Here is a 24,961-nt window from a genome sequence, read left to right on the forward strand (position 1 = left end):
GGTAGTGTATGTAGTGTTTTTGATGATGTTGCCTAAAGGGAGCATATATTTAATATTTATATAATTGACACCAGTCTAATGCCGTTTCTTTGATGTTGTTCTAGTCTCTGTAACAGGATCTTATGATCTATGGTGTCAAATGCTGCACTAAGATCCAACAGGACGAGTACAGAGACAAGTCCATCATCTGAGGCCATGAAAAGATCATTAGTGACTTTCAATAGTGCTGTTTCTGTGCTGTGATGGATTCTAAATCCTGACTGAACGTTTTCAAACAAACCGTTACTATCTAAGTAATCACACAGCTAGTTAGCAACTGCTTTTTCTAGGATTTTTGAAATGATGGGCAGCTTTGATATGGGTCTATAACTAGCTAAAACCTCTGGATCAAGAGTGGGCTTTTTAAGTTGAGGTGTAATAACAGCTATCTTAAAAGCTTGTGGTAACAAAGACATATTAATCTGATTTAATATGGAGCTGTCAACGAGGGGGAAAACGTCCTGTTCTTGGTTTAGATTAAGCACTTTGTTAATAAATATATTGGTTGATAATTCAAGATTTTTTCCCCCTGTGGCTACTTGCAAATTAGGGATGATATACTGGAAGTGGACCTCAAAGGAGAAAACGGCATAAAATAAAAACAAAAAGTCTCCCAACCATTGCAAAGATGATCAATGTTTAAATTGATCACAATGGAATTCGATGAGCTCACCTAATTCTTACACTGCCCTTATCTTAAAAAAAGCCTGATCTTTACAGTGGCCCCTTAAAACAAAACAGAATAAAGCCACACATATTTTGTGAAACTCGCTAAAAAAAATCCAGAAACACCACAAACATGAAAACACTTCAACACTGTAATGGACATTTTTAGATCTGACTGTTTGACCTGATTGCTCTCAGTGAGCTCAGTTCAAGTGGCCTGAATCAGCATTAAGCTCTGCTAGGAATGATTGCTTGGGTGTAATACCGGGAATGGTTTATTATCTGTGGGTTGGATAAACCACTGAACTGTTCAAATACACAGAGTTTGATCAAATAGGAAAAATACACCAATGTCCACCTTCTCCACCATGCAGCAGGTTGCAGGACGAGTGATCATAGATCAATGGTGATGTGACTGAGGACAGCTGTGTTTTCCTAGCTTTGTGTATAAAAGCCAGCCTGTCTGTCAACTTTGTGACTGCATAGCTGACAAAGGACCAGAACTATGTTGTCTATCTATGAACAATGATTTTACATGAACATGATTAATAGCTTCCATGTCATGTAAACATGTCTGTCTGAAACTCTTTTGAAATGTGAGTTCATGACCGACAGAGGACGCAACTCTTAACACTGGATATTAGCCCTAAACTATTCATTAGGGATATTTAAATAATATTTTTTTGTGCAATCTCTGCATCATTTGACCCACATGTAAAAGGAATGCAGCCATTGCTGAGGAGTCAAAATATTCCAAAATGTCTGTTGAAGCGGGAACTGTCACACACACACCTCAAGTTGTAACAACAAATGAACTGAAGACAATATGATAATATTTAATCGATAATGATTTATTATCAATAACATTCATTTCAAAACAAGAGTAAAATGTATCTAAAAGGAAATTGGTCAAAAAGAGAAGGGGTGCAGAATAATAAATAAAACAGGGATGGAGTATTCAGTATGAGCACTGATGAAATCATATAAAATTACGTAAAAAGACAGATTGGTCATAGACACATATATACACACATACAAATAAGCTTTGTTAAAGCACAAACTCATAAGATAGTGTCACACCCACCAACACATGTGTATGAAGACGGTTAATGAAAAACACCTCTGAGAATTTTCCTCATTCTGGAAATGATTTTCTGTTGATTAATGAGATTGAATGAGAGCAAATAAGAATTCTGAATGTTTTTATGTCACTTGGTTTGAGTTGCCCATCACCGTAGTGAATTTCCAATAGTACAGTCTGTCCTCACACCAACATATGGCGTACAGTACTCCTAATGTTACTGAAGGCCACTCAGAGGTGAAACAACTCACAAGCTGCATCAGTTTACACACGTTTCACAAACAGATGCTCTTCAACTTGTCATGTTTCGAACCATTAGGGACTGCAGGTCGTCCGCTGTGCTCACATTTATACCAGGTGAAAAGAAAAGTGTGGAACTTATGAGGATAGAGAGCTCAAGTGTTTGCTGAGGATTTTCTGTCACATCCACAAATTTAGAAAATCATAGACATAGAAAACAAACCCATTAAAAATATTGATGATGACAGCACCGGAGCCCTGCTCGGTGAAAACTACCTGCTGAGTGAATAAATGACTGGAACTCGTGTGGAAACTGGAGACTGATGTGGTTCAAGACGGGGACAATGACAGGGCAGGATTCAGTTCAGGTGGACATCATGTTGTCACTGTTCTCTGCTCTCAGAGTCATTGGTTTTGGCTTTAGCTTCTGGTGTGGCAGTGGTCTCCTCAGCCTGCCCCTTTGCCTGCTGCTCCTCTGCCTGCTGCTCCTTAGCCTGTTGCTGCTCCTCCTGCTGCTCCTCTGCCTGCTGCTGCTCCTCCTGCTGCTCCCTCGCCTCCTTCTCCTTAGCCTGTTGCTGCTCCTCCAGCTGCTGCTCCACCTGCTCCTTCGCCTGCTGCTCCTCCACCTGCTCCTTCGCCTGCTGCTCCTCCGTCTGCTGCTCCGCCTGCTGCTCCTCCGTCTGCTGCTCCGCCTGCTCCTCTGCTGACGCTGAGACCACTGCCTCTTCTGCCTCTGCCTCATCACTATTGGGAGAATGGAAACCACTGTCATCATGCAGAGGTGGGGGGGAGTCAGTGGTCACCTCTGGTGGGGTTGTTTCTGTAGCCCCTGATAAGATTTTATTGGGAGGAGGTGCTGGGGGCAATGCCTCCTCTAAGGCCTCCTGGTCCGAGGGTGATTGTTCATCCAGCGCAGGCTGCTTGTCCTCTCCCTCTTCCTTCTCCTCTGAGGCCGAAACGCTTTCTGTAGCAGATTCAACCATGCAACGGTGCTCTTTAACCTGCTCCTCTGGTTTGGCTTCCTCCTCCTTCATTGCAGATCCATTAGACAAAGCTGCATGGTTTTCTGAAGCTTTGGGACTTGCAGATTCAATGTGGTCAAGAGAAGCTTTACCGTCCGAGTTCTCCTCCCTATCTCCTTCCTTCTCCACCTCCTCCTCATCCCCCTCTGGGATGTCGTCAGTGCTAGGCACCTCAATGCACGACTCGTTGGGCATAACTGAGGAATCTTCCACTTGGATCATGGACACAACCTGCTTCATCCTCCTCGTCTTCTGGGGCTCCCCACCTTCACTCCCGCAGTCGCCCTCAGCATCTTCCTCTGCTCCTTCCACCTCCCCCTGTGCTCCCCCATGCTCCTTGGCCCAGTCGATGGAGGGGTTCTCTCCCAGCAGGTGCAGACTGGGGTCGCTGTTGCTGAGGACAATGCTGTCCCTGTAAAGGTTGTGTCTCCTCTGGACCGCCGCCTCCTTCACAGCTACAGGCAGAGAGAAGAGGTTAAAACAGAGTTTTATATGTTTGGTTTAGGTATTACTATATATTTTAGGACTTTCCGAATTGAAAATAAAAATGAATTGCAGTGTTTAAAACTGACCCATCATGATGTCCTTCATGACCGAGTGCAGCACCACCTCCTCAAAGATGTTCTCCACCAGGATGAAACGGGAAAAATCCTCAAAGATCAGTTCCTTGAAACGCGGCAGCTCCTGGTATTTGACAACAAAAACACGTCTTCAATAGGTTTCCACTTATCTTAACTACAGCACAAGATAAGGACTTGAAAGTCAGTATAAGAGAAAGGTGGAGGAGATGTTTTCCCATAGTAATGTTAGGAGAGGCCTCAGTGTTCAATACAATGTCCCTGTCAATTTTTCAATGGAATCTTTTTTTAGTCGTTTTAATAAGCTGAATCTAAAAACAGAACTCTTAACTATCGCAAACAAAAATAAATCACAACAACGGAGGTGACCCCCCCGCAAAGCTCAAGGATTGATGGTAGTATTGAAGTTTGTGCCGAACAGCTTGGAAATGGGTTTGCTGCTGATGGACACAAGCTCTGTTCCAACAAAGTGGAAAACATCAACAAAAATTTCTATTCCTAAAAAACTGGAGCCAAAAAAACTGCTGGATTTCAAGCCCATCGCTTTAACACCGATTATTAGTGAATGCATGGAACGAGTCCTATGTTACCCTCTGACACTGACAAACCAAAAGCCCTCACATGGATCTTATTCATGGATTGGTCCTCTGCATTTCACACCATAAATACAGAAACCCTACTACTGCATCTCTAACTTGCATGTGAACAGCAGCTGTTTGCTGGACAAAATTTTTATGTGACTGACATAACAGAGTTAAGGTAAATTATTTAATGTGTGGTTTTGAATAATGTGAGTCCCCCAGGGTTGCATTTTATCGCTCATATTATTCTCAGATTAAACAAATGAAATTATGTGTGATAGAGATAATCTCTCTAGTTGATAATATGGCTCTATTCAATTCAATTTTATTTGTATAGCGCCAAATCATAATATACATTATCTCAAGGCTCTTTATATAGAACGTCAGGACCTTCAAATCTTACTAATATAGAGAAACCCAACAGTTCTCACAATGAGCAGCACTTTGGCGACTGTGGACATTAACAGGGAGAAACCATCTAGAACCAGACTCAATGTGGGCGGTCATCTGCCTCGACCGGTTGGGGTAAGCAAAGAAAAAAGGGGAGGAGAGGAGAGATGGGTGGAAAAGAGGGGAGAGAAGAGAGAGAGATAGTGGGGAGGGGGAGTGAGAGAGGCGAGAGAGACCGGGAACACTTGAGCACCATCTAAAGCTAAAGCAAAGCAGTATAACGCTTAAGTAGCAAAACCCTAGAGGACAACAGCCAACCCCTGAATCAGTACGTCCAGCTCCTGCTCTCAGGGTAAAGGTACAGACTAGAGTCCCCAATGCAAAGAAAATCATCTCCAGGAAATAATTTGTCCCTATGCCATCACATAACATAATCATCTAATGAAGCTGTGTTTTATGCAAACCGTTCTTTTAAACATGTCTGTTTGGATGTGACATGCTGTGTTTTAATGAACCCTTTATCTGACCTTTTGCACATGTAAGCAAAGACAAATGTCTGCCTTTTACAAAGTTAGACAATTATATAAGTATTTTCTATTTGATAATTTCTTCCACACATTTTCTTTTACACATGCATCACATCACAGCATATTTTAGATGTCATCCTCATGTATATCCTCAAATGTTGCAGATACACTGATTGTGGGATTTATATTTGTCTATTAAAAACTGTAAATGAATGCAGTGGAAAGCCCAACAGGTGCTCGAGTTGTTTTAATAACAGGGTTTGTCCACCAGAGAGCACTGAACCTCTGCTGTAGGCTTCACACAAATGTTGCAGCTCAGGAGGCTGCTGCAGAGCAGTTTGCCAATCTGCTTATTTTCATTTGTGTCATTACTCAAATAGTAAAGAATCCTACTTTTTCCTTGATATTATCTTCAGCCTGACAAAACTACTGCTGTAAGAAAACCTGATTTCATGTTTATTTGGTCAACAGAACGATGAGAGTAAGTCAGCATCAGTCCTGGTATTTTCTCACTCTGACCACTGTTTTAAAACACATGTTTAGCTCGCTAACAACATGACTCGTCAATGGAAGACAGATAATGAGCAGTTAGTGTAAGGCATTGAAGTTATTCTGCCAAAATCACATAATGGTAACTACAGTAGAGTAGACGACACATGTAGCTCCTATAACAGAAATATAAAAACAAGAAGTCTGATAATCATCAGGAAACATATAGATCTGAACAACATAAATGTTTAAAATCAAGGTCCATATTATTTCCAGACAAGATGAAAATGTAAAACTAAATTTAGTTCTTTCCTGCTCACAGCCCACAAAGATCAGTGCAAATAGGTTTAGTACCTTTTACAAAATCATGATGACTAAAGTACTGCAGTACTGTTACAGCCCGTGGAGACTGATGACATTTTGAATGACGAATTTCCAGTTTAAAGCTGACACTGTGTCTCATCAGAGGTCAAAACCTGACCATCACATCTCAACTAAAAAAATGGCAACAAATAGAACTGGATTATTAGCAGAGCATCACTGTGAATTAAGCGAGACATGTAAATGACAGCGAGAGTTTATTTGAACACTTCCTCATTAACTAAATGTAAGAAATCCTTATCAAAAAAATCATTGTGTGTCTGTTCTTTAAACCATCAAAGATCCAACTCAACACTGGTCTGTACACTTTTACATGAAACCCTGTTTGTGCTGAGGCACTCACCGAGCCACAGGAGGGACAGAGCTGCTTCAGCATGTAGGGGATGAAGATCTGGAGGAGAGCCTCGCGGAAGAAACGCTTCCTCACTGTGCTGCTGTCATAGTCAAACTTCTGAAAAACCCATGAAACACATGATTTACACACAAAGGAGTGTTGTCTGACATTGAAAGTTTCATCAGTGAACTGATTCTTCCTGAATTTATAAGGTGACATTTCCCCGTTCAAAGTGTTTGATAAAACAAGAACAAGATGTGTAACACGTGGTGGAAACAAAGACTCCATCTAAAAATGGGTCTGAAAGATGAAGCCAGTGACGAAGTGCCTGTAACCAGTATTTCCTCAATTAACCAGCAGGGGGAGACTCCCCCAGTTGCAAAAGAAGTTGGTGAAAAGAATTTTTATATAAAAAAATTTTTTTTAATTGATTTATTATCCTCACTACATTCACCAACGGTAGTCAAGGCTGAGGTCGTTTGTTTTCTTCAGGGAAAGGGTCTTGTGACAGGAGCAGTCTATCCACACTAAAACTCAATCCCAGGATTTCAAACTAAAATGGATTGAGGCTCCAAAAGTCTCTGCTTGAAAACTCTGGAGGAATGTGAACATAAAAGAAGTGATGCATTTTAAAACCTTGTTCTGTCTGCGGGTGTTTTACCTTGATGACTCTGTCCTGGCAGCGCTGGATGGTCTTACAGAGCTCCTCTGTACCCTGAGTCTCCAGACTCTGGTGAAGGATCTGTTCAAATGTATACACAGCATCGTCCATTTGCTGTGGACACACACAGAGAGAGAGAGAGAGAGGGGGGGGGGGGGAGGGGGAGAGAGAGAGAGAGAGAGAGAGAGAGATGCGTGTAGTGAAAAGTTTAAAACATAATAATGCACTGCATCCAGTCCTGCCATTAGTCTCATTAAATGTCTGTACACAAATATCTCCTTTTCAAGCTTCCCTCTGTGTTCTGTAAACCACCATTAGAGGGCGCTCACCTGTCTGCAGTTCTACTGTGTCTGCAGCAGTCGACAGAACCTGGGCGTCCTCTTAACTCTGAACAGATTGAACCAACTTCACAACTAAATCGAAATTCCTTGTGTTCTAATATGTTTAATTGTTTCTGAAAACTTCAGTGGACAGGAATTGGACCTGAGGTCCTGCATACATCATCATATCATATACAAGCATAATACAGTATTAACGTTATATTGTTCATTTAACTATAAGAACACAACACTGGGGACATGTTGTACTGAGTTCCAACAGGGACAACAAATGAATACAAATAACTCCACCAAGCTCTTCAAATGTCATCCAAGGTTATTTAATCTAATATTAAGCAAATGATCCCGTGGCAACAAAACAAATATTGACCTGATTCACCTACAGTCATCTGGAGCTGCTTTCATGAGCGCCTTGTAAAATCCAAGAATCCAGAAACCCACAAGTATAAAAGCCTGATGACGGAGCAGCTTTTTGTTCTCTAAATAGAAAAGAGGATCTTGGGGAGTTCTAGAATGTATTAGTAATATTTATGATTTCATTTCAACAGCATAGCATTTGAAGGTATCCATTCAGAATCATTACATATCATTTATCTCTCCAGACATGTTCATGGAGACGTCTCTGAATCTGATATAAAGGTGTAAAAATGAATTCCAAATCTTAAACATCGAAGTGTTTGTGAGTAAAGATTAGAAAATGGAAATGTGACCATCTACTTCAGATCAGCTTCTTAATTGAGATTGAAGGGAGATATTTAACTTTTTTAATAGAATACGATGTGAGGAAATGATTGAACAGCTGATATATGAACCTGTCTCCAGTGAACACTTAATGATCAGGGGCCTGAACCTGACACCTCGATTACCACAAATCCACCTGCAGGTTCAGGTTTAAGTCTGGGTTTACAGTCCGACAAAGCTGGTTCAAGTCTCACAGGGATAAATCACCATGGTAACCGAAACGCTCAGCCATTTTCAGAACAAGCTAAGATAACAGATCCAAACCTGTCAACAGCGGAAACCAGAGTTATCAATCTACAGGATCCTGTGAATTATTTTCAGTTCAGAAAAGATTATTTGATTGTGACATAATACATGATAACGGTCTCATTCTGTCACTGCAGATCAGAATAACATGAGGAGACATAGAAACTAAAGCTTCTGGTGTAGTCTGTTAAAAATAAATAAGGTGATATAAGTAAATAAGATTGTACTTATTTGAAATTATAAAAAAACAATAAAATCAATGCGTCGGTCAGTGTTGATATTGTGTCAAATAGATCAAACCACGTGAAAATACATTGAGTTGATGATGAAACTGTAGAGGGGGTGAGAGGAGGAGGCGGTCCTTCAGTGTGGCCCAGGACACATTTCCAGCTGCTAGAAGAATGTGGCCACATGTGTCGCACACCTCCTCTCAATGTGTCCTCAATGCATTCTGGGTGAATTCACAGAGCTTAGAGCTGACAACCTGTGATGGGCTCTCGAAGGACAGATTTTAATACCAGGTCTGAACAAGGCCTTGAACTCTGAATGACCTTGAATTAAAGGTTCAGACACCCCTCCCCCCACTGGCCCCATGACACACTATGGAGATCAGGATAAGTGAATTCTCCATGGGGGTGCAGGATGCCAGAGTGCTTGCTGTGCACAAGTCTGGACACATGGACTATGAATACAGGCTCTGAGCTTTTTAATGCTTGACATTTTATCTCATTGCATTTTTTCAAGAAATAAGCCAGATAAAAACATTACTATGAAAAATGTTTTAACTTGAATACGTTTTTTTTTTCTACTCAACTGTCTTATTTAACACCAAATCAACACCCTGGTTTAGATGAAATAAAAACTGTACTGTATGCTATTTTGCGACACCGCACCGTGCCGTGACTTCCGGAATGTGCCTGTGCAAAGCATGGATGTGTGGTGCAAAGCTTCGAATTAGAAATGGATCGGTGGCTCAGGACCGGGTCATGTAAAAGAAAAGCAGATGAAAATTCTGACGCGACTGGAAAAGTCGTCGAGTCCCAGGATGATGGTTTAACACCAGCGACGTCGTCAAAGGAGACCCCGTGGCAAACTTGATATGAACGTGAAAAATCCACCGTTAAGGTGAAAAGAAAATACCACATCGACTACATACATTTTGTGGCAATTTTGAGTTAAGTGGTCCGTGTGTGTTTTTTATGAGTTAAGTGGTCCCTGGTATGAAAAAGTTTGAGAAACACTGCTCTAGAGTATAGTTTTAACACAGTATTGGTCAATGATTGGGATGTGTTTCTTCAGACACAATGGATGAATTCAGTTTGTAAATGGTTTGTATTTATATGAGCTTTTCTAGTCTAGCTCTTTACAGTACAGTTTTACACACACACACACACACACACACACACACACACACACACACACACACACACACACACACACACACACACACACACACACACACACACACACACACACAGTGCATCTATTAGCAGCACCTTTTGTTCTAAACTGATTGACTTGTTTTGCAAAATTGTGTTTGAAATATCTATTGTGGAGCAGGACAGAGCCACTAAGTTACAATATGGTGGTTTTATAGTATCCAGGATCCCACACCAACTATCAAATTCACTTGTAGCATGTGTAGATACCTGAAGCTGGTAGTGCCTAAAATGCAATTAGCATATTTTCTGTGTGCACCACAGTTTTCCTGTGCAATGAGAGACTATAACAGATACTTCATGCACAGAAATGTTTAAATAAATTCCTGTTCACTTGTTTATAGTCTATTCACCTGTCTGACTGATCAGATCTGCCATATATGTTAATCATAATTGAAAAAAAACAAAACAACAGACCCTAAAAAAAACAATAAAAATAAGAATATTATTATTTAACACTGGAAAATGCAGATCAACCCAGTGCCCAATATCTAAACCATACGTAAGCCAGACTAACATCAAATGAAATGTGGGTAGTTGTGGTTTCTCTCACCTCTCTCATGAGGATCTGGGCTCTCTGGACGAACACTGAGGGGCTGGACACGTCAAACCTCTGCTGCAGACCCTCCAAGCTCAGGTGCTCCACCTTTTCATAGCAGCTGTTCATCTTCACTGGATGGAAGGCCAGCATGGAGATCTTCTCCATGTGCTGAGGACAAGGATTCATGCAGAAACATTCTGTTTCACAAACCATACTAGACTACTGAAACGAGACATTTCACGTCATTGTTAGACAGACATTACTTTCTTACTAGACAGTTGATGCTGATACCGGTTAATGATACCGGTATTTTTGAAAGGTCAGATCACGTTCACATCACTCATGGTCTGAGCAAAGACTCTTATTTTTAACCTCCTCCTCACCTGTGCCATGGTCTCCTTGGTGCCCTCATTGAGGGTGTTCTTGCTCATGTCCACCAGTTCTCTGAAGAAGACGTCGCGGACCTCAGAGAAGCCTCGGCTGGTCGGCTCCATCAGGGCATCCAGGATGGAGCTGATGTAAGGCTGGATGCTCACCTTCAACAGCTTCTCAGCTTTGGGGAGAACCACGGCTGTGTGGAGGAGGGAGGAACATGAGAGAGGGGAGATTAGGTCATGGTTTCCAACAATATTCTAATTAATGTTGTGACTGATGTTCTCAGTTACACGTGGCATCTATTGCACTTCTGGGGCATACTTCCTCAATCGAATACATTCAGTGGATTGTCAGCAACAACAACTTCCCTGCTGTGGAGGATCAGTAGCATACAGTGGCGAATGTGAGCTAACTGACATTACTCAGGTCAGTGCGCTGACCAATGAGGCCATTATTTAACCCTTCTCTGTTTGTTGGTTGGTTTGGTTGTTTATCAGGAGGATAAAGCAAAAATGACCAAACAGATTTCCACCAAACTCCGTGGAAAGATGAGTTAACTGATTACATTTTGACGTGGATCCAGACAACAGATTTTTTCACTTTCATTGTGATATAGGGCCCATAGAGGTAATGTACTATAATGAGTGCTATTCTACTTCTTCACATATTATCAGTCACCATTATCTGGTGGTCACCAGCTGTGACCACAGTGGTAAATTACTTTTCATTTATATTATTGTGGTAATTTGTTTAAACACATTTCCTCTGAGCAAACATTATCCATAACAAACAAAACATATTCGATCAGAGATGTAGCATCAAATTTATATGCCAGTGTTGCATGTCAGAAGAAACTGGATCCTTGGAACATAACAGTGATCACAGCCCTCCACGTTTTTTTATTTTTATTTTTTATTTATTTAGCAATTCAGATCATTGCAACAGAAAGACATAAACACAGGAATCAATATATTTCTGTTGGTTAAAACGCAGGGTCTCTCACTAACCCTTGATCTTGTTGGTGACATGCTCCTTGGATGTGATGATCTGGTCCATGTCTGTTCGTATGGAGGTCTCCAGACAGGAGCGGGCCGCCTCACACTTCTGCACCACTGCCTCGTACTGGGTTTGACACTGCCCCTGCACCAGGCTGTACACTGCATCACTGATCTACACACAAACACATACAGAGGCAGAGAGACCAAATTTATAAGCCTACAGTCCAATATTTGTCTCTGAAGCAAACAAAGAACGAAGCACTAAACTGATAGGAAGAAAAAATTAAATTAAATTTCAGTCACGTATTAATACATTCATTACGCATATAGTAAATAGAGTGAGTGTGTATGCAAGTGCATAAGAATTCAGCCAATTATGTAATCAATAATTTAAGAAGAATTAGTTAAAAGCAGACACATCTTTCTTTTATTATTCACAATTCTGTGTCCAAAATGTTTCAGTATCCTGTGAAGACCGGACGTTTTCTTTGAATTCACTTTAGAAAGATATAACAGCATCATCATCTGTGATTTGAGTAAAAAACTCATACGTTTCCTTTTACTTATTTACCAAAAGCTGTGCAGCATAATGTGTGTGAAGCAGTTTCTCACCAGCATCCAGTTCCTCTGCCTCTCATGCAGTTTGCCCTTCAGGCGGGGGGAGATGAGGTCCCTCAGCTCAGGAAGGAGATTCTCCATCACCAGGTTAGACAGGATCTTCAAGGAAAGCACGACACATCTCATAGGATCACAATCATCCCACTCACATCACATGTTCAACTAAATACACTGGTGAAGCTAGACTGTATTTGTTCAACAAGCAGGTGGAGCACCAGGGCTAGGTTTCTCTATAGCTTGTTCCTGAGCTTCAGTCTAATGTCAGTATTGATTTTGGTTCAACTCCTGATTTTTCTATAACCTGTATGACTGACTGACTGGTCTGATCTGAGCAAATACCACTGCATATATTTACATTTACTGTGATTAGGGTTTGCAATTGTGTTGCTAACAAACACAATGAACAGACAAAATTACAGATAACTGGTGAAAAGTGAGACATCACATTCAATCTCACGACAAGTCAATGAAAAGTGATTAAACAATGTTGTCCCATCTAATGTTATGATTTTTTTTAACAACATAACTGGATATGAGAAACAAAACCTGAAACTTTTTAAAGTTTACTGGATCTCAGACTACTATATGTCATTTTTGACTATGATATTGATAATCGTAGAAACATTAGCAGGCAGGAATTAGCAATGAAAAACACTGCAATATCTTAAAACGAATAATTATTATTTGCAGTTTAGAAATTATTGTCAAATAATTTGTAAAGTGAATGTGTGTGAACACAAATACAAATTATTAATTCAAAAGTACCAAAAAGGTGATATTAACTACATTGAATGATCTATTAATTATATAATACTGTATAGTATACACATATAAATCCTGTCCTAACAGGTTTTCAGACTGCCTCTCCACTAAGGTGAGGCCTATAGAAAAAGAAGCTATTCTGCCATTGTAAATAACTGGAGAAAACCAGTTCTGTTCCAAAGTCATTTCACTTTATCTTGTGAGAGGAATTTTAAGGGGTGGAAACACACACCAGCCAATAGCCAGTAAATAGCATGTCAGCTCTTGAGTTTGCTGTACTCCTGTAAATATTTGTCAGCTATTAATTTCAAAATACAAAAAAATGCCAGTTTAAGATTTATTCTAGCATCCGCCATTTAACAGTTAGAAAAATGTCTAGAATTATATGAATCATGTCTATAATGTGAGGTCTCCATGTGTTTGTATGATCCAAAAAATCCTGTCCAGTGACCGAGGTAAAGAAATCTGACCCGACCAAAGCTACAGTAAAGTTGCTCTTCAAAGCCTGAGACACTGCAGCAGTCTCACCGCGTCTACATACAAGACAGAACGTTCAAGGTCACAGAAATCAGGCAGGAATGTGGAGAATGTGTTTATATGTGCTGATGTGGCCTGATTAATGTGACCCACGCTTAGAATGAAGCATGCTGGGAGCGGGATTAATGCTCCAAGCACTAAAATGTGGAACCAAGCCTGGTAGTAAGTTCATCAGTGATGCACTGTTTTCACTTCCAACTTTTAAAGTAAAGGCACACCCCAAGAGACAACATGCTTACCTGTGATGGTACACCACACATCATTTCCCAGGTGCCATAGTGCCCTAGAGCTTGGCGGTAGAGTCGTACTGCATCAGTGAAGGCTGGTGTTTGGACTTTATTCTCCTCTGACAAACCTGGGTTGAAAACAATAGTAGCAGTTAGTGGTTTGCATTCAAGTGCAAAAGAAGCCCCTGATCAAAATTAAAAACAGTGCCAGTGACCTTTTCTTAATTCTGTTATTACTATGAGATTTTAGGCAGAGAATATTACTGACATATGATAATGGGGAAAGCAGAGGTGCTAACAGTAACATGAATGATGGTTCAATTCCATGCAGCTGCTTCAGTTCAGGGTCCTGGGGGTTCACCCCCACACTGACATGTCTTGACAGTCGAAAGGAAGTAATGTTAATGCTAGAAACTATATCTGTACTTTTTCCACTCAAGTAAAATCAAAATTAGGGCTGAAATGTTAACATAATCAATTATTTTGGTCATGTACATACGAATGCGTCGCACTGTTAAAGTTAATTCCCAATTAATATATTTCTCTCTAAAATCCAGCACACGATCATCCAAATTATGGGACTTTTTGAAACAGAGACCAAATAAAATGCTGATCCAAAATCTTTATAAAACTGTGATGGCCTACCACAGCAGCATAATTGCTACGGATGAACATCACAAAAGGAAACATCCTATGACCTGAAAACAGCGAGACAGCAGCATATGTTTTTTATTCCAATGAGTTTTGTCTGATTGTTGGCTTGTGTCTGTGCCTGGGAGTCATCGTTGTGTCTTTGTCTGTTGCGTGACAGACAAGAACTCGGAGCGAACACTTCCCAGAGGATGTATGCTGATGACTCGTATGGGAACAGAGCGTTCCAATGCATTTGCAAGCAATTTGTTTATGTGCATATAGATCTACAGTGCTGTGAAAAAGTATGTGCACCTTTCCTCATAGCTTTTACCTTTTCTATATGTTCTCACCTCTTTCAGATCATTAAACTAATTCTAATATTAGACAAAGATATGCAAAATTGCAGTTTTTACCTGATTAACTCAATCAACTATCCAAACATACCTGACCCAATGGGAAAAACCGAACTGCCCACTCAGTCAACCAATGAACCAAATTTAAATATGAACTGTCTGGCAATGTGAAGCAGACTACAATGTCTAAAAAAAAATCAACAACAGATAATGCCAAGTGTTGAACGAATTACAGAACAAATGAGAAACAAAGTCAATGAAATCTATCTTCCTGGAAGTGGTTGCAAAGCCCTTGTTAAGACTCCAGTAAACCATTGAGAGACATTATATACAAATAGAGAAAACTTGGAACAGAGGCGAACTTTCCCAGGATTGGCCGGGTCTACCAGTGTTCCTTCGAAAGCACTTCGAAGACCCAGACAAAGATCCAAACAAGGACTCACTTGCCTCAGCTAAGGTCAATGCTCATGACTCCACAATAAGAAAGACAGTGTGTAACACTTTCATCGATACAGAAATTGTTGCATTATGAGTTTTGCTACCACCCCTGCTCTGTTCTATCTTTCCTCTTACTGCAGCAACACACATACAACAACCCATTTTAGGAAATTTCATTAAGAACCGTGAATTCATATAGAGCCATGCCTCTCTATTTGAAACAAAAAGGAATGTGTAAATGATCTTTATGTTAAGTGAATCTTTTATCTTATATAATGAGTGTTGGCGTGTGCTGTTTTAGCTTCACTGTCAGTAATAAACACTGGAGTCAAATGGTGCATGAGAAAGACAAGGCTTTTGATGAACGTTCAACTTTTCTACATTCCTCGTGTTGGCTGCCTTCCAAAGTAAATTACGAACTGCTTAGAAGCAGTAAAGCATGCTCACACTGTGTGCTGTGATAAAGTATACATGCTGATTTTGAAATGCTGTTTAACCTCATTGGACAGTGTGTGAAAACTCCCGACTACGACAAAGCCAGGATGTGTGTGTGCGTGTGGGGGGAAGGGCAGTGACAAGAACAGAGTTCCTAGTATTAACTGTGACAGGAAGTTCCAAGACCCTTTTAAAGAGGAGGTTTTTATTTTCAGAGGATTTCAAGCAGACCCAAAATTCAGAGTCCTCTCCGATCTTTACATTGCTTCTCCTTCTATATTAAAGTATGACACTTTTGAAAGATTGAACTGTTATTTGTGCCAAAAGAAACGGTTTATAACATTTTATATTAGGGAACACATATCAACCATTAACTAGTTGCTTATTAGCATGGATATTAGAGGCATGTTGGCTCTTTATCAGTCATTACAAAGCACTCATTAATGCCTTATTTTTAATTACATTATTCTGCAACTATACTCTGCAACTACACTGATTAACAGTTTTCCCTTAATAATCTCCTGGTCACTGCTTATCGAAGGTAAGAAGGGAAGTTGTTGTACATGAATTACAATCAAGTGCTTGGATGTGTTCACTTTGTGTCTTCCCTAATATAAAGTGTTGTTTGGAGTTCACATGTTGTCTCAGGGACAACAGACCAGGGACTCTTTATCTTCAGAGCCCTTTAGATGACATTTGCCAATCAACAAGCAGTCTGTCATATTCCCTTTGCTGAGGTCAGCTGTTCCACGGCAGAGATACTTCACTATTGAAGAACAACCATCTAAATACATCAGACAAACGCTTTGGCTCGGGTGGAACATCACTTTCCATCTCAGGCACTTAAAAAGTGTGAGTTTGCAAGGATGAACATTTAATTGACGAGAATCCAAACGCCACTTATTAGTTCATTAGGTCAGTAAACAATAATCAAGCTTCACGGGATCCGGTGTTTGCGGCTCATGAGGTAGAGCTACTCCATCTCCCACAATTCAGGCAAAGCCCTGCCCTGTGAAGACACACTCCCACATGAAACTGTTTTTCTCAAAGCACACTTTTAAAAGATTTCAACATCTTCATAAATGAGGTCATGGAAAGCCTGTCTGGTTAGTGTAGCCTGCCCTTGCCAGCTTTTCCTGGATTACAGAGAAGAAGACTTAATAGCCTTACTTTGCTCTGTTGACCTATAAGGAATCTCCACTGTTTAATAGCTACAGTCAACTTCACAAGACACAGACTTTACAGCATCCCTCAACATAGTCGCTTACAGTTGACTGTCGCTGGTGGTGAGAATTTATGCTTGTCAAGTCTGAATGAATCCTTAATACACAAGACTGGAATCTCAAAGTCTCGGCAAGAGTTCTGAGCGCTCTGGACCAAACTGTACCTGTTATCACAACATGACTTCAACTCCAGCAGGAAACATGGCAGTCAGTGGACTGACTTTGCCATTTCACCACTGAGCTCCCTCTCCTTCCCCACTAGGTTAAAGTCACCAACCCATCACACTGAGTCAACGAGACAATGCAGGCAGATGCCACAGGGCACTGAACTCCCAAGACCTCTGAACAGTTGACATGTATTGTTTGGTTTGTTTGAGAATATAAATCAATAAAATACTGCAACTGTAAAGACCAGACCATTTTAAAGGATCCCACATTATATCCTAATCTTAAGACTGTGTGTTGAGGGGATTCTTGTCAATATCCATTCTTCTTTGCTCAAACTGACTATGAAAAGTCAGAAACTCGTACAATGAGAAAGGCTTTATTGAGTATCAACTAGTGATTTCAGAATAATATATAATAACTTTATTTGTATAGCACATATTTAAAAAAAAAGGGTTACAATGTGCTTTTACAAAATACATGGCAATAAAAACAAATTAATAAAAAATAAAACGTAAGCAGATGTAAGGGTCATTTTCAATTCAATTCAATACATATTACTAAGAGTAAATAATACACAGAGAGGAAAGGCCACAGGGCCTCCATGTGGGTTAACCCTGCCCTGTGTTACACCATTACACACTGACAGAACCTCCTGTGTGGAGAAGAATGACTTTTTGACCTGGGCTGAGATCGGTGCACTCACACCTTGTTTAAAAGAGCTGTTAAAAAGCCAGCGCAGGTCCCAGAGCACTGTGTGGCACACAGAGAACATATGGAAGCATTCAGCTGCTCACACGTCATACAGCTGGCCTGTGTCACAGCTCAGGCATGTTAACTATTGGTGCCGTTTCCGCTTTCAGGTTCTTCACAGCCCCTGCCCTCACAACTCATACAGGCATCCAATCAATGCTCTGCTCAGACATTAAGGAGCAAATGGAAATCTACTTGTGAGGTTACTAAGCTGCACAAGTTTATACGTTTTCCTGGTTTTCATATTCAAGTTTTATGAAAGCAAACGAAAACCATCTAAAGAAAAAAGTCTAAAGTCTGAGGCTTTTTGTCCCTTCAAAGATCCCAGAATGATTATGTTCAAAAGACCTGAGGAGAAACCCAGTGAAATAAAGCCAGAGCTGGGCAGCTTCAAGGCATTTAAGGAAATTAAAGACAGATAAGGAGCAGACTTAGTTTAAACAATGTGCTCTTGGTGAGCCGCACTGTAAAAACTGCCTTAAGAACTACACATTCATCATTTCAGTCACTTCAATGAGAAAGGAAGTTAGAGACATCATTGTGTAACTCTGACTCACGAATATAGCTCCACCACATTTTGTGTAAACACTGATTCATAATGAAAATGACAGTCTTGTTGCAAGTGTCCAACGCACTAAGCTGCTTTAAAGATCGACTGTGACAGCACTGAAATCCAGAGCTTTAGTTTAAGGAGCAGTGGAAAACAAAGCAGAGGCCAGCGAGCTGTGTGTCCCTGGAAACCAACTTCTTAATGGACAAAAAGAAAACTAATGGGAGGTTCTGGTCACCTATCAGCAACTGATGTCGATATGCTAACTGTGTTTTAATGTTAAAAGCAACCAGATGTTGGATGTGTATTAATCTGAATTATGGACAACAGAGTAGAACACCACTTGTGCAGTCTGTGTGTACCTCACGTCAAACTGTTATTTGAATTACTCATTTGTTCACAAACACACACAAAAAACATGTTTGTCATTTCTGTTTCCAGGCTAAAATAACTGTCATTTCTGTTTTCAGGCTAAAATAACTGTGTCTGAGGATGTACATGCAGGTCTGCTGGATAAACTGTAGCACCTGTCAGTTAATCAACACTTTAAAGCAAAACAGCAGAGGTGTAGTTGAGCTCAGGTTGTAAGTGACAGGTTCTTCCTGCATCCTGCCTCTTGCTAATCTGAGCTGAAACACATCATGGATCGATGCAACTATGTGTTTATTTTTTACTAACTTTAGACCAATGCCACTTTCAAATGCACGTCATTTCCATCAGGAGAATAGAAAACTGTTATCAACACCCAACAGTTTTTGTGATAAATACAGAGCTCTGAAGGTGATAGCAACAGGGTTAGTGAACAGAGCAAATTACCCAATGTGCCAAAGCTTTTCTGTCTCAGAGACTGTTCTAGAAACCACTTAAAGGTCCTGTCGGTAAGATTTAGGTGAAAGGGAACTATTGGCATTTAATGTAGAATAATGATGCTTTCACTAGTTCGTTTCATCTAAATTGTATGAATTGTAGTTTTCTTTACCCCAGAAAAGGTCCTTTATATTTAAATACTTTATATTTACATTGAGGAGACCCTCTCTACAGAGGCCGCCATGTTTTTTACATTAGTCCAGACTGGACAAACTAAACACCTTTTGAGTTTTTATGACAACTGAAGCTACCACAGGTTCTTTTTCATGTTTGGAAGGAGAGGGTGAGGTGAGGGGTGTTCAGCTGCAACATGCAACTTCAACACTAGATATCACACAATTCTACACACTGTACCTTTAAGGGGAAAACTTTGAGCCACTCCCTCCAACTTGAAGCCCTGGGCAGCCAGAGACTCTCCCATGATGCCTCAGAGCCTTATACTAATTATAATTTATTTTCAAAGATTATAGCTTCTTAAACCAAGTACCACGCATTACATCAATAAACTGCCAATTGACACGAATACCAAAATATGGCCCAAGTGCCAATCCCCATGTCAGAAGTTTGGATCGTTGCATTTTTTTCTCTTAGCCATGTGTGTGTATAAGTTTGGTTGATGAGTAAGTAGAAGGACTCACCATCATTGGCGTGACGGACACAGTCCTGTAGGACAGCGTGCCACTTCTGTTGCTCTTTGTCTGTCGCCACACAGAAGTAGTAGTGACGGGCATAAGGGTGCCAGAGGATCAGAGGGAACTGGCTGGCACACTTCAGGAATGGAGAACTTCCCACCTTGGCTTTCACATCTGGGGAAAAACATGCATGATACAATAATGAATATCTTATAGCTCTACAGATCATAAAGTGATCCTCTACAATGTGCAATATGCATCGTGGGGTATGTGACAAAGGCAGCAAAAGAAACAAGACTTGATCATTTTCTGTCACTGCATCGATGCAGAGTCGTCCATGTCTGCATCGATTCTAAGGTGCATCACTCGAGAAGTTTTCACACCTCTACATTTTGCCTGACCATGTTATACTGGTAGGTTTTTCAAATAAATGAACTAAAAGCAAGAAGCTGAAACTTAATTTATGCCAATTTGTGAAGGAGTCTTGTTGCTGCGGCTGTTTGAAACCAGACAAAGTAAGATTGTTCCAAATTTTTTGTTTATCTCGAAGAATTGTCACGGAGCAGATCACTGATATGACAAAAAACATTGAAACTCTGACCTGTGATGAACAGACAAGTACCACTGTATTTTTGTACGGGGACTCACTAACTAGTTTGATATGAAGAAAGACTTACTGTCTGCAAGCTGTGCATGCTGTGGCCAGTGCAAGTGGAAAAGGGTAACACTGTATTTTCCTACTCTGCAAGAACAGGTGCCTGCTATGACATCGCAATATGCTGGTGTGTTTGCTTAACTCCTTCAGGCATTTGGCAAAGTGTTTAGGACATGAAAAGTAAACAGAAGAAACTAACTTTGTTAAACTCTGTTAAACTCTTTAATGTGGAACCAGCTGAGGTGCCTGACAATCTATAACACAAAATCATTGAGGTGCAAAGAGACAACAAGCTCAGAGCTACAGCAGGTACAACAACCTCCCTCTGCTCCAGCTCTATAAACTGTCTATACCTTCTGAATATTTTCCACATTCTAAAGAGGAATGCACTGATGTTTGCTCAACCTACCGCTCTACAGTTGTTTTTGAGACAGACTGTTCACAATTACTCAGTTTGACATCAGACGCCACACTGAAGAGAAACAGTTACAGCCGTCACATTGGAGAGGTTAGTGTGCTAAGTGTGTTCACTACTTTTATATGGCTTTCTAAGCATTTTATTATGAAATCACCTTTGATGGGAAAAAGGTTCTCCTTCCCTGACCTAAACCGAATACAGACCAGAGAATGACATATTGTATTTTCCTTACTACGCAAGTTAAGAATGTGAAGCTGGCTCCTCAAACATTGTAGTTTTAATCATACTTCCATCCTGCTGTCCGCTGTTTCAACTCAGACTTCTTCTTTTATATGGGTAAACATGCACAAATGACTCACGACTACACAGAAAATCAGCAGAAAACCCCTAAATGAGTATATTATAACCCTCATCATGAAAATATGCTAATGTTACTTTCAGTTGAGAGTTGTGGGTGTCCTGTGGCTGACTGATCATATTTCCACCATGACAAAAAATACAGTTATATGGAAAATATACAGTTATATTTCATTGTTTTGAAAAAAAGATAAATTAAATAATCCTGCATATGATTATCAGCATGTTGCTGCTACTGTCTCTGATTCCCACCTCCCCTCCCTCCCCCTCCTCCTCCTCACCAGGCAGGCTGTTGCTGATCAGGTCCAGGTACTGCTCCATGGATGTCAGCACTTTGTAGCCAGCACAGTTGATGGTTCCTTTGGGAGTGAGGCCTCTGTCATGGGACTGGTAGATGAGACCGGGGGCAGCGTTAACACATCTAGCAGTGAATCCAACTTGTACCATATAAAACAGACTTGTATTTTCCACTCACCCCTTTGTTGTCATAGAAGTTGATGTTGTAGGAGTCCGGGATGAAGAAGAAGCGGTTCCTCCATTTCTTGTTCTCCTCCAGGTACTGAAAGAGTGAGCCAGAGAAGATGCACTTGTTCTCCAGAGGAATCTGTGGAACACAACAAATTTCTGCTCAAACCTTAAAACACCACAAAGGCATGCATTGCACAGGCAGGTTGCATGGTATAGGAAGTCTTTATTTTATTACACATCTCAAATCAATTAGTCACTGATGTCTCTTTATCCTAGGTATTATTATTAGCTCAGCCACCTGCAATTCTCAGTATACTTGAACCAGGTCAGGTCTGCAGAATCAACTTCAGTGGGAACGACTGTGTCAATTGTCTGTGAAAAGCACATAAAGCTAAAACAAAATGATTCTGTGGAAAAGAAGTTCAATATCTGCTGTCAGTACTTCAATGCTTTTGATTCTGAATGTTAAACAGACTTTTTCAGCCAGCTCAGCTTGTGAGATCCTCTGTCGAAGTTCTGACTGAATATGCATTTTGGAGGTCAGATTCCTTTGAGAATTTTGAGATTGTACATCAAAATTATGGGAACACCCAATAAATTCTGCTTTTCTGCGCTGGGAGAGATGGCTTTTTGCAGCCTGGTTACACTGTGTATATTTTTAATGTTTTAATTTTGTGTTCACTTATTTTTTCACTGACCTCTTGCTGCTACAAATCAGTCCCCATTGTGGGACAAAGGGTTATCCTATCTTTATCAATGCAGGAGTCAGAGGAACCCCTTAGCCTTACACAGTAGTGTGTTGGAGTTCATCTCTGGAGGCTCTTCTATTTGGAGAGGGACCTTTTCTGGAGTCCATTTACAACCTATTTAGAACCTGATTGTCTGAGAACAATAACAGCCCTGCCCTGCTGTGGTTTGACTTTGGGAAAGTAGCTGCTTTATCGTCAATGAATTGTGTTTGTACATTCCTGATCTGTATCATAACTTGTTTACATTGGCAGATATCTCATGACCTGTAAACTTGCTACGGTATGAGCTAACAATTAAACTAATGTTTTATTCTTATTCTGGCCTAATTTTGACTTAAGTTGAAATTTAGATTTGAACGATCTCATTATTCTGAGTCTTGGTAAATCTTAAAATGAGTATTTTTTACTTCCATTCATCTGCATTCCAGGCAGAACTGGGGTTAGTTTGTGGTGACGATGCTTTACCTTGCGATGCAGCAGCTGGGGTTGTGGGCCACCTCCCCCTTCTATGTCAAAACGAACTTTGTTGAAGAGAGCCACTCCATACTGCTTCTCATACAGACGCCCAAACTCTGCTATAACCGCCCCAGTCCGAGCTGCAACACACAAACGCAGGCACGCACACACAGACACACACAGAGAACACACAATGAGTGAGTAAGGGATGTGGTGGCAAACAGTTTAAGAAATGTTCTGCGTTGTTGTGAATGTGCCTGCCTGCCATGCTCATTGTGGGCCACACAGTGCTTCACACAATAAGCACAAGGAGCACTGCAGCTTCAGGGTGTGGTAGTTCAACAGTAAACTTTGTCAACATATATTTTCATCTGTGTCTTATCAAAGAGATTCAGAAAACATGAAGAAATACAGTGATTCCATAATAACATTTCCAGTTTAAAAGAGGATGAAAGAGCTGGTGAATGCACATTAGTCATTTTCTTCTCTCACTCTCACACACACACACGCACAGAAACAGTAACTTGATCACACAGTAAGAATGACCTTAAGTTGTTCAATACTCACTAAATGAAGCCATCATAAAATACTGATTATACCAGACAAAGTAAGACTGCAGTGAACTGAGCAGAGTGTTACTGAGCGTTCAATTTTGAGAGATCGTGGGATCCTAAAGAAGTCCCATATCAAAAGTGGACAAGCATTTTAGATGGTATTCAGCTTGTGGGAAATATGTCCACCACTTGAAACTGCAATCGAGAGGAGGAAGTTGTGTTTGGTCCCATCTGTTCCACATTGTGGTTATGAAATGTTGATGAAATATGGATGCGGGGAGCACACAATCAAACTTTCTGGAACGGCTGTTAAAAAGGTAGCCACAGTCATATGTCAGAGGAGTCCTGAAATGAAGATGGATATGAGTTGGAGAATGTGTCATTTTCTTAACCGACAACTGGTTCATTAGAAATGAATCTGCGATGACGACCCTGTGTCGCGATGTCTCACTAGAAGCACACAGGTGAAAAGGGGCCTAACATCACTGAAGTGTGATAAGAAAAGCAATCTATCTGGAGTAAACATCCTGCTGCCCAAAGAGAGTGAATTGTTTCTCTTCTACATTTCGTTGATGTGAGTCACCTCAGTCGACCTCCTGTTCCCTCCCACAAAGAAAGTATCAGCTGCTTTAGTGTCATAGAGGTTAACACAAAGAGTACAAGCTAACCATCAGTGAAATTAGAGAGATGCTTGCTTTAAAGCACTTAAACTCATCTCTCTATCCCTCGATCTGGCCACACATTAACATTTTATTGGCTGATAATCTCTGTGATTAATTCCTGAACAGGCACATGCCGTTTTCTGACTAACAGGCCCTTTGGACAGCAAGTCCCAAGAGGAATGTGACCCTTAGCTAGGAAAACAAGAGATGGAGGAAGGGGAGAGATGCCAAGGGAAAGTTCAGTCCAGTTTTTTTTATTGGCCATTTTTTATTACTCTGGCATGTGCTTGTTTAGCAAATATAATAAAGCCTAGAGACAAATTCTAGTTCGCAGTCCAGACTGCTGGTGGTGGTGGTGTGATGATGTGGGGAAGGTTTTCTTGACACAATTTGGAACCTTAATACCAATCAGTCATGGTTTGAATGTCACAGAGTATCTGAGTTACGGACCATGTCCACAGTTTATCATATTCTAATGGTTCCAGCTGGATATGCTCCATGTCACAAATTTAAAGTCTCAAACTGATTTCATTAACTTCTTGATACATCATAAAGTTCGGTGACCTCTAGTGACCTCCTCAGTAACCAGATGTGAATCCAGTAGAATTTCGGAATGAGGTAGAACAGGAGCAGAATGAAGAATATCTTGAAGAGTCATCGTCACCAAGAACCAAGTCTATTAGTATATCGCAAAAATGCCCGATTTGTTTCAGTACTGCTTTCCGCCCAGAAAGCCCTAACTTCAGAGAATGTTATCTGTAAACGTGGTGAGTAGATTCGTG

General features: G+C 40.6%; 1 protein-coding gene across 2 annotated transcripts in view; it reads right to left on the reverse strand.

The window, feature by feature from the left end:
* Window positions 1-1,535: 1,535 nt before the first annotated feature.
* Window positions 1,536-24,961, reverse strand: part of niban2b (niban apoptosis regulator 2b) — a 32,940-nt gene continuing 9,514 nt past the window's right edge. The window contains exons 2-15 of one of the 2 annotated variants that reach the window (XM_069524376.1): window positions 22,973-23,103; window positions 21,766-21,894; window positions 21,572-21,677; window positions 19,867-20,034; window positions 13,824-13,939; window positions 12,280-12,384; window positions 11,677-11,839; window positions 10,678-10,865; window positions 10,307-10,462; window positions 6,990-7,103; window positions 6,338-6,445; window positions 3,621-3,732; window positions 2,626-3,503; window positions 1,536-2,565 (exon numbers count right to left, since the gene is read on the reverse strand). In XM_069524376.1, the coding sequence (XP_069380477.1) occupies window positions 2,410-2,565; window positions 2,626-3,503; window positions 3,621-3,732; window positions 6,338-6,445; window positions 6,990-7,103; window positions 10,307-10,462; window positions 10,678-10,865; window positions 11,677-11,839; window positions 12,280-12,384; window positions 13,824-13,939; window positions 19,867-20,034; window positions 21,572-21,677; window positions 21,766-21,894; window positions 22,973-23,103 (2,630 nt within the window). In that variant the 3' untranslated portion in view covers window positions 1,536-2,409. Of the gene's footprint in view, window positions 3,504-3,620; window positions 3,733-6,337; window positions 6,446-6,989; window positions 7,104-10,306; window positions 10,463-10,677; window positions 10,866-11,676; window positions 11,840-12,279; window positions 12,385-13,823; window positions 13,940-19,866; window positions 20,035-21,571; window positions 21,678-21,765; window positions 21,895-22,972; window positions 23,104-24,961 lie in introns of both variants that reach the window. The other variant, XM_020102393.2, reaches the window with a different exon arrangement.

Source organism: Paralichthys olivaceus, chromosome 4 (assembly GCF_024713975.1).
Source record: "Paralichthys olivaceus isolate ysfri-2021 chromosome 4, ASM2471397v2, whole genome shotgun sequence".
In the NCBI taxonomy this organism is placed as follows: Eukaryota; Metazoa; Chordata; class Actinopteri; order Pleuronectiformes; family Paralichthyidae; genus Paralichthys; species Paralichthys olivaceus.